The sequence below is a fragment of the Amblyomma maculatum genome, chromosome 1 (genome assembly GCF_055883805.1).
Source record: "Amblyomma maculatum isolate TAMU_Amacu chromosome 1, ASM5588380v1, whole genome shotgun sequence".
Taxonomy (NCBI): domain Eukaryota; kingdom Metazoa; phylum Arthropoda; class Arachnida; order Ixodida; family Ixodidae; genus Amblyomma; species Amblyomma maculatum.
This window is the reverse complement of record NC_139344.1, coordinates 392,613,194-392,623,217: the sequence shown is the minus strand read 5'-3', so window position 1 is coordinate 392,623,217 and position 10,024 is coordinate 392,613,194. Positions and strand designations below refer to the sequence as shown.

At 46.7% G+C, this 10,024-nt stretch overlaps 1 protein-coding gene across 5 annotated transcripts in view; it reads right to left on the bottom strand.

Moving 5' to 3' along the window:
- The window catches only part of LOC146208560 (uncharacterized), an 88,513-nt gene that overhangs the window by 36,691 nt on the left and 41,798 nt on the right, over positions 1-10,024 (bottom strand). For 4 of the 5 annotated variants that reach the window (XM_084594890.1, XM_084594909.1, XM_084594900.1 and 1 more), the window contains exon 2: positions 7,106-7,298. In XM_084594890.1, coding sequence (XP_084451016.1) covers positions 7,106-7,226 — 121 coding nt within the window. In that variant the 5' untranslated portion in view covers positions 7,227-7,298. Of the gene's footprint in view, positions 1-7,105; positions 7,299-7,478; positions 7,501-10,024 lie in introns of those variants that run through there. The other variant, XM_084594926.1, reaches the window with a different exon arrangement.

The window sequence follows — 10,024 nt, the reverse complement described above, 5'->3', positions numbered from 1 at the left end:
GACTTGTATACAAAGCGGTGACCTTCCGCTGACACTTCAATACAATATTTTTACTTGTTTCGAGAGGTACCTAGACATGCTAACCGTGCTACCCATGTGTCGTCAAGAAAACCGAGGGTTATGCACCGGTACATTGGCGTGACATCACGCAAGTGACTGACCTGCTCGCGACCACACTGCATTGCGGGGCACTAGCAATCGACAAGCCGGTGCCTGAACGCACCTAGAGCAGTCTCGGTTACCACTATAACAGACACCACTACCAATTACTAATATTTACATTATCTTAAATGCTTGAAAAAGAAGGCCATGACAGCGTCTGCAGCAGATGACGCTGCTGTTTCCTCGAATATTTTACATTTTGAATAAGTTCTGATACTGTTTCTCGCTCAACTCCAAAATGCATGGCCTCCATCTTGCACTTGGTACAAATCAGGATGATTTCACAGAAAAAGAACATGTAACACCGGTAAAACTGTTAGGCAGCGCAACTATGAAAGACATAATTATATGTTGGAGAACATGTGAATATATTTCATTTATCCTCAGATGGATTAAGACATAGAGGCGAAGCAGAGAAGGGGCATTTGCTTGATCAGTGCACAAGCATTCGCACATGAACGTGTGGCGCGCATATCTTTCTCCTTCACTCCAAAATTAAACCGGAGCTACGGCGAATTTTTCACACCGCTGAAGCACATAAGCGCGCAATATGTTCCCTGCATTCTCTCACGGTGGGGAGTTATTTTGGCGCCATGTGAACAGCACTTGTGTGCACGTCCGGCGGCCGCTTTGGGCGTGTTTGCCGCAGCGCGCCCAGAGCGCAAACATCCGCGGTTGTGCGTTTCATCCGGCACGATCTTGGCATCACGTTGTGCTTTGCATCGCGCTGTTCCGCGATGCAAGCCATGTGCATCCTGCCCGGCAAGCCAAGCATGTACATGTACACTCACGTGTCTGCGGGCATAACACAGGCTCACAAAGAGATGTGGCCCGTTGCAACAGGATTTCTTTTTTTTTTTTCGTGAAACTCATGCCGTAAAGTCCATGCAGAATAAGGCGAGAGAATATTTGGTGCCGCTTCGCGGTGCTCATACACGTAATACAGGCGGACAAAAGAAGAAATAAAGATTCGAGGACACTTTGCGACTATAAAGTGATGAAAGGCGAAAGCCTGAGTGCTGCATTCTGCTACGCGGCTGTTGCGAATGCAGCGACGAATGCTGCTACGAGTAAAGCGAGCGACTACTCTTTCACATTCTGCGAGTGCATTTATTCAGTGAATTCCGCTTGGCAGCGAAGAAATCGCGCTCCTTGTATCTTCGCATGTTGTTCTACGTTTACTGTTGTGTAGTTGACTTTACCGGGTGCGCGGCATTCATAAGTAATTATTTTAAATACGCAACTGTCATTTATTAGTTATTGTAAGCTAATTAGGCATTATTGGTACTTAGTGATTAATTAGTATTCCGCAATTATTAATTAATTATTCATTATATGGTAATTGATCATTGACTGAAATATGGCCATATTAGGCACGCATTCGCGCATACTGTGGTGGTGCTCTGTGACTGGTCGAGACCTCCATGACATCACCTCTCGACCAATTAGAGCCGCAAGCTTTACAACGATGAGGCAATAAAGGTTTTCGCCTTAAAATTGGAGGGACACGTAAGCTCCTCGTTTAAGGGTACGACGCGATAGCCTTAATGACAACCGTCTGTCGGCTTCCCTGGGGCGTCCTCGTTCGCACAGATTTCATTTTATTACTCGCTTGATCACTAATCGATTCATTCGTTCCTCTGCTATGTCAAACACAAATTCATTAACAAACACACCACTTTATTAAGTTGCCCCGCCGGGGTGGCGCAGTGGTTACGACGCTCGACTACTGTTCCCAAGGACGCGGGATTGAATCCCGGCCTCGGCGGCAGCCTTTCGGTGGAAGCGAAAAGCAAGGCGTCCGTGTGCTGTGCGATGTCAGTGCACGTTAAAGAACCCCAGGTGGTCGAAATTTCCGGAGTCCTCCACTACGGCGTCTCTAGTAGCCCGAGTTGCTTTGGGACGTTAAACCCCACAAACCAACTTTATTAAGTTGAGGACCACCTAAGATAGATAAAAAGCCCCTCTTCAATCAGATCGTACTATCGTGACTGCTGAGATATAAGGATGACATGTCTGACTCGCTATTCTATAGTGTCCCGGGCTCTATTACCATAGTTTACACCCCCATCTGAAAGAAGCTGCCCGAACTGGCAACTCGTGGCAAGGCGGCCATCTCATGTGGCCTCGTAGCGTCACATAACCAGATGATTAGACAGCATTTCAGGGGCCCTTTAAGCATACAAACTTTTTCGAAAGTTTAGAGTCCAAGTTCTCGGCTTCTGGGCCATATCTTGGGGCTCGTAATGCGTTTTCAGCGTACCAAACCTCCCGAAGTCGAGGAAGTGTGTAGACTCACCCTCCCCAACGGGGAGGACTTCCACGAGTGCTAAACGAGCACTTGCTAGACGACTTACGTCATAAGCTCCTAACTTTTGTCAAATGCTGCTCGTGTAAAGTACTACCTCATCCGTATGTGAGACGTATAATGTACAGCCTTTGTAGAAAATAAATAAAACAAATTATTTTTTTAATTATAAGCCACAAAGTAGAATTCTGTTATGGAATCCGTGGAAATCGTATAGCTCAAGCAGGTTTTCAGGATGGCAGGTACCGCGACTTCTAAATGTTTACTCCCAGTTGCTTTCTATCGCAATAGAAAAAAGAAATAGCCGAAGCTATAAAAGAGCTGTGCGTGATATGCTATTCTCTTAGCATTATTGCGTCAAAAAATATTGTTTTCTTTTTGCGGAGAGCTGTTCCGTCGTGTGCATTATAGTACTGTCATTTTAGCTTCCGCTTCCTTTCCGTGATATATTTTTGGCCCTTGTCATATGCTTTGAATGTTTGCTTTCTTTTTATTTTGTATAGGAGGGCAGGCCTTATGTTCTATAACGGCTTTTCCCTGCTCGTCCTTGGATAGAGCATGTTTTATGAACCAAAACTGAAAACTAAAAAAAAAAAATAAAAATGTGAAGCCGTAGAATATGAAGCAGCCGGGCTACTCCGTATTCTACGACTTTTCTGTCCGTTTCGCGTTGCGCTACAGCTTCAGAGTATCTGCCCTTACAAAACCAACTGAGAAGTTCTGTATGTTTTTTTTTTGTGTGTGTGTGTGTTTCTTTTCTTTTTTAGTCTGGTTTCCCAGCTTTAGCCTACCGAAATGCCAACTGCGCTAGCCGCAACGGCTGGAAACACATTGTGGTTGCGAAGCCAACCTCTCGGCCCTACATACATCGCAGTCCGCGTAAAATATATGTATATAAGAAGAAAAGAAAAAAACAAAGCCGCAGCTGTATAATATCGGCATATAAAACAGGGAGGTCTTGCGAAGCACGAGCGAGCGATACGCACTGTTTCTGCATCTAACGGCGCTCAAACGCGGCCGGCCGTTAATCCACGCTCTCGCGCGCAGACGGCTCTGCTGGCCCGCCCAAGCGAAAGTCGGCTCTCCGCAGACGCACCGCGCGAGGCGCTTGGACGTGCATGTACCGAGCCGGTTAGCGCGTTTATCCTACATGCAAGCAAACAGAAGGCCGCTCCACAATTTATTAAAAGTTTGGCACAGGTCGAACGAACTACGTGCGAACATTAGATACAAATCAGGCCGCTCACATGTTGTCCAGATTGCTTCATATGTGCCGGCCCTGTGCGATACAGTGTGAAGAACAAACTTTAACGTTGGAAGGCACTAAGAACTGTGACGATCGTGTCGGTGGAAATACTCTGGGTTAATTTCGAACTCTATGGGGTTATTAAGCGCGAACTGAAATGTCTGTCCATGGGCTTAGTTGCGTTTCGGCATAGTATGATTTGAGTTTCCGCGGTCGGGATTGAACCCGCGAACTCGTACTATGTTCAGATTCGAATGCGCCATAAGAGCAACACGCAGGCATCACGTTGAATGCGCGCTGTTGTATTTCATATAATTTATTTACGCCAGGGTAAAATTACAAAGCTCGTGCTTCGTGTCTAGCGCCTTGTCGTTATACGAAGCGTACATTTGGTTCAGCTGGTAGAACTATATAGTGCTTCTTGAAACCGATGGGTCCCCTTAGGTGCATCGAAGGTCCCAAGTCTCAAAGCAATCGCATGCATGTGAAGGGCCCCGTGTCGCAGAAAAACTGGTACCGGCGTTGTGGCTGAACCGCGAAAATCATAATTAGGTAAAGAAACAATGAAAGTTTTGTAGAAACGAGCGGAGTCGAACACGTTTATTCGCAGTGCGAGACGAGCATGCAACTTTGCCACAGAAGCACATTGCCTATCGCCGAATAAAGGCGGACCTAATGTATGCATTGCCTTATGACTGTCAGCTAATGTTTATGTGCGTCATTAGAAACTAATTACGGAAGTAATAGGTAAGCGAGTAGCAAAGAACATTTCAGCTTTACCTACCTGCGATGCGGTGCTCACTGCAAAATTCCTTCGATAGTACGGCGCTGCTGCAACAGATAGCGAGAGCCGCCACCCGATTCAAAGCCTTTACATCCATTCAACATCTTCAAAGCATAGGGGTTTAAGGACAGCGGAGCTATCGTGTTGAACTCTTAAAGGTTAAGAGCCCTCCATGTTTCTTTATTTTTTTTTTATTTCCTGAGAGAGAGTTTTAGAACTTAATTTTTTTCATATTGTTTAACATCAAGATAACGATAAATATATCCGTAGATATTTCCTCGGCAAGCTTCTATAGCTGCATTGGTTTACATTTTCAATGGCAGTGTAATTTATTTTTTGTGACTGCAAAACAAACTTCAGAAGCAACACTTTTCCACGTATCGAAAGCTCAGACCACTCCTATCAGTAGGTCCATAAAAATAACGTAAAATTTTATGCAGTTGCACCGCAAGTGTTCAAAAGCGCACGTATCACATTGGTATTTGTGTGTGTGCGTGTGCGTGTGTGCGCGTGCGTGTGCGCGTGCGTGTGTGCGTGCGTGCGCGTGTGTGTGTGTGTGTGTGTGTGTGTGTGTGTGTGTGTGTGTGTGTGTGTGTGTGTGTGTGTGTGTGTGTGCGCGTGTGTGTGTGTGTGCGTGCGTGTGTGCGTGCGCGTGTGTGTGTGTGTGTGTGTGCGCGTGCGTGCGTGCGTGTGTGTGTGTGTGTGTGTGTGTGTGTGTGTGTGTGTGTGTGTGTGTGTGTGTGTGTGTGTGTGTGTGTGTGTGTGTGTGTGTGTGTGTGTGTGTGTGTGTGTGTGTGTGTGTGTGTGTGTGTGTGTGTGTGTGTGTGTGTGTGTGCGCGTGCGTGCGTGCGTGCGTGCGTGCGTGCGTGCGTGCGGAAAGAGTGAATTACTGGTTCTGAGCGCGGAACGAACCCCAGAAGCAAAATTTCGCTACACATAGGAAGCTCAAAACGGTAACATCGATGTGTTCATAAAAGTAGCATACAATGTTCCGCAGTTGCTTCAAAATTATTTTTTTAAAAAGCAGCCCATTGGTTTTGGATGATATATAGCGCAGGAAAAGTTTTAAAAACAAATTTCTACCATTCAACCGAAACTTAGGCTATTCCCATCACATCGTGTACAACAGTGCCTTATAATACCTCACAGTTGCGTCGCAATTAAAAGGTGTCCTATAATCCTGGACCTGTTCGTTCTTTAGAACTATGCACGTAGAGACCACGCTCAGTAAAGAAGATTAAGGGGAATAAAAAAAAAATGTAACAACGCGCTGCGAGCTGTGTACTCCAGCAATTGCTATAGCGTATACTGACTATTGGGGAACCTAGCTCTATAAGACTAACACATGGTTCCGTTTCCACCTCGTTTGGTCCAGTCACTGGTCGCGGTTCCATTTGCCGGTTATATGGGCCAAGGAGGGTAACACCAATGACAGGAGATCAAACTAATATTCTCAGCTCCTCTCCCCAGTTTTGTTAATCGAGGTTGACGACATTATTGACAGGGGACTAAAAGAAGTGGTCACTACTTCCATTCGCGGTGATGTATAGGCCGAGGCGGAGGACACCAATGGCAGCTGGGCACCAAAAAATGGTCGCAGCTTCCCTAACCGGTGGTGTAGACCGGGACCAAAAAAAAAAAACAAAAAGATTGTTCACAGCTTCCTTTCACACTTATTGTAGGCCGCGCCTGAACGACACCAATGACAGAGACAAAAAAAAAAAAAAAAAAAGCCGCAGCTTTCCTAACCGGTGATGCAGGCCACGACCAACAGAAATGGTCGCCGCTTCCGTTCCTGGTGACGTAAGCCAAGGTAGGTGATACGAATTACAAAGTCGAAGCGTCCTAAATGCAATCAATGCGTTTTATGTTTCACCCAGCCCTTTGTCCTTGTTCTCATTTTGCGACATGTTCTGAAAACATCAACAAACTTAAAACTAAGGCAAAAACAACTAAAATGGAACTGACTGGCACCTAGTCTTGACGACAAATGGTCAGTCAAGCGGATACTAACCGAGCTGATGATTTCTGTAGTCCCCTGAGAACTTACGGTTATGTTAAAGTAACGGCTATGGCAGCACAGATATACTCCGAAAGGACTAACATCTGAGTATTATAGTGAACAGAACACCACAACTCGTTCGCAACATTTCGCTATAGCGAGTTCGCTCGGGCGCCAACCTCCCTTGAATTAGCAGCACAGGCCTGGCCGCTGAGCGACGAAAGAGGTTTGGCAAGCGTCTGCGCGTCTTGGCCGCGTTCACCAGAGATCTTATCTCGGCGATTTCGTACAAGCCGCACGGAACACCGGGGGGGCAAACATCGTCGTCGCCCTCGCTGCGCCAGCTAAGCGGCTCGGTACGCGAGAAAGAAGGCGGTGGCACCATTCACAGCCAGCAGCTTCACCTGGCGCAGACGGTGTACCCGTTATCGCGACACTCCAGGGAGGAGCACTGGTTATGCAACGGACGCACCGCTACGATAGGCGCGACACTAACCAGCTTGTTTTTCTGTGAGCTACACAGCGCTCAGCTTCTCCGATCGAGCCATCGCGTGAGTTTGTGAGAAGAGGAAAGGAGGGAAGAGTATTACGCTGTACTCTCACCGATGATGGTGACCTGGTGTCCCCTTTTCTCGAGCTGTGCCGTAACGTAGCGTTTGAGGCGTTCGGCGAAGCGGCCGACGCGGCAGCTTCCGACGAACACGACCAGCTTGAGGGGCGCCATGGCGACGTCCACGCGGCGGGAGCGGCAGCAGGGCAAGAGCGGAGCCACGCTGTCCTTGAACGAAGGGCTGACCTGCGAAATTACGACGCATGCGCGTGGTATTTGTCAGTGTGCATCAGCGGAGTAAGCTGTGTACATGCACTGCGGAGCTAGAGTGATGACAGCAGATAGACAGGAACGGCAGATGTACCACGATGATGGGCATATGTATTCCCTATTTCGTGCGGTCAGTTTCGTCTTTAAGCTCTTTACCGTATTCAGCAGTCCATGACGCGGCGACAATGCGTTGTTTTATCCAAAACAACAGCAATACTCAATTGAGAAGTATTTAGTGTTGAGCAGGGAGCGCAAGAGAATACGTTAGCTAGCAGTAGCTCCTTGTCCGCTTAGCCCCTCTCTTCCACTTATTCTCAGCAATTTTATATGAAAATTATGCTGACCTTATTTCTGGAGTTAAACTTCCAGTCACATCCGATTCACTGGCTGTAAGCAGTGCCACTCCATTATTTTACTATGACACGACTCCGCCCTGTCTCTAATGCACAGATTCAAGAATCTGTCCCTCCAGGAAAGCGCCTCAGCGTCACTGCGATATCGCTAACGCATAGCCCCCGGAACAGGCTTGGTAGACAACTATTCATATCACAGCGTTCGTTGTTGTGTGCTTTATCGTAACGATGCTGCAATTTGATTTGCGTGGTTCATCGATATAGCTCCGGTTCTTATCACTGTAATAATGGTGCGTCATGCTTAAGTGTGCGTCATTTCCACCATGTTTCCTTTCCTTGCGGAAATGCAGAGACTACAGCTGCCACAAGTTACATCGGTGCACACAGTAGTAGCCTCATTCCACGCACATCGTTACCAAATAATGGATACCACGGTGCGGAGACGCCTGCCCGGGGATCCAAGCAGCTGCTCACTTTGCCCAGCGGAGTTCGGTCACCAGGGGAGGAATACGGAGTGACAGATGTGGACGACATGGAGCGTCTGTTCTTGATCTTGAGACCACGTGGTCTGTGCCAATTGCAACTGAGATTCTCGTCGTCTTTCTCTTTTCAACATCCAAGTCGAGCTGTACGCTTTGCATGCTAACAAAACGAGCAGCCCTTTAATGTTTGTTGCAGCGATATTGAAGAGTGTCGTCTTTTATGAGTTAATGCTTTTTTCATCCTGCTCTTAACACATCTTTAGTTATTCCCTAATGAAAAGTTTCACTCTCTCTCTTTCTCTCGGCCTGCACGAAAACATCGCAACAGGTAGCGCGTGACCGATAACATCTTCCTTTTTGTTGTTCTTGGTTTGTGATCGTCCTCTTCTTTGTGTGAAAAATACGAAAGCCTCTCCAGTGGCTTTTTAATTGCATTACAACCGGAATCTCTAATTAACCCATCCCGTAGGTGAAAGTGCAAATAATAACAAGGAAGTGACTGCACAATTCATGGAAGGCGGGCACGTGTTTGACGCGCACATCTTTATGCCTGTAATGGCACAAAACTGATGGCCATAAGTATCATCAAAGAGTCTATGTAAATCACATCACGTTACAAGCTTCCAAGGAATATATTCTTTCGCAACATAGATTTCGCAGAACTGTGCCAAAAAATGCACATTGGGGTAAGTATGAGCAACGTTCCAACAATCTCCGTTCAAGGACGTAAAATACCGTTCTTCTGTGTTTTAATTAAGTCGTGTTTGTATAAGCAGTTACAAGTGACGTACTCAAGGAACAGCGAGCAGGGGGCTCCATCTTAGAAGGCCTGCCATTTGGCGAGTCTCAGCACCTCTATCTATGTCAGTAGCGACGACAGTTGGCTAGTCAGGAAAGCACTGAAAGGTTTGTAAATGAAGGGCTGAGTACAGCGCCTGCAAAGGAATATGCACGGAGAACACAGAGCTTGTCGCTCTCATCCGCGCTAAATTTAAAGCTGCCTTCCTCAGAACCTTCGAGATAAAACACGATGGCTGTCTCCGACAATTTGTAACATAATGGAACAACTTGAGCTCGGCTACAAAATGCCCTGACGAATCTGGTAGAATCTCACATCGTAAATGAGATGGTAAATCCATTGGCAGGCGGCGGTGGCTTCGACCACGAATGAATAAATATTACAACAATTTGCAGCAATATATGGTAGACATGAATAGTGAGAAATGCAGCAGTACAAAGAAATCATGTCTAAATGCAGCGCGCTCTCATAAGAAGCCGCGAGTTCGCTCTAATAGTGTACAAAGTGAAACTAAAAAGTGTTTTATCCTGCTGTAGAAGCAGTTAAGTCTTGAGAGCACCGCTTGTCCTGTTCATCTGCTGTCATTTGTCTTCTCTGTCGAAATAGAGTGCACAGAAAGTCAAATGGACATTTCGCTTTCGCACTGACCGCCTTTCCATTGTTGCCATTTTAAAGCGACAACGTTTCAGGCCCCCATCACTTCAAGCACGGTGTCGGCGCAGGCGGCTTTGTGAGCGAAAAATCCCGATCATGGCGCTGGCTGGCGGTAGCTGGCAGCTGAAATGGCCGCGAAACTAAAAAGTGAAAACTAAAAAGTGTTTTATCCTGCTGTAGAAGCAGTTAAGTCTTGAGAGCACCGCTTGTCCTGTTCATCTGCTGTCATTTGTCTTCTCTGTCGAAATAGAGTGCACAGAGTGTCAAATGGACATTACGTTTTGCAGGCGTTGCCAATTCGGGCTTCAACTTTCATATGGGAGGTTGATAATCAGAATCACCTTGACAGGACCCTTGCATTCACGTATATCCCTAGGCCACGCAGGAAAGTTCATATGGCTTTGATAAAGCGGG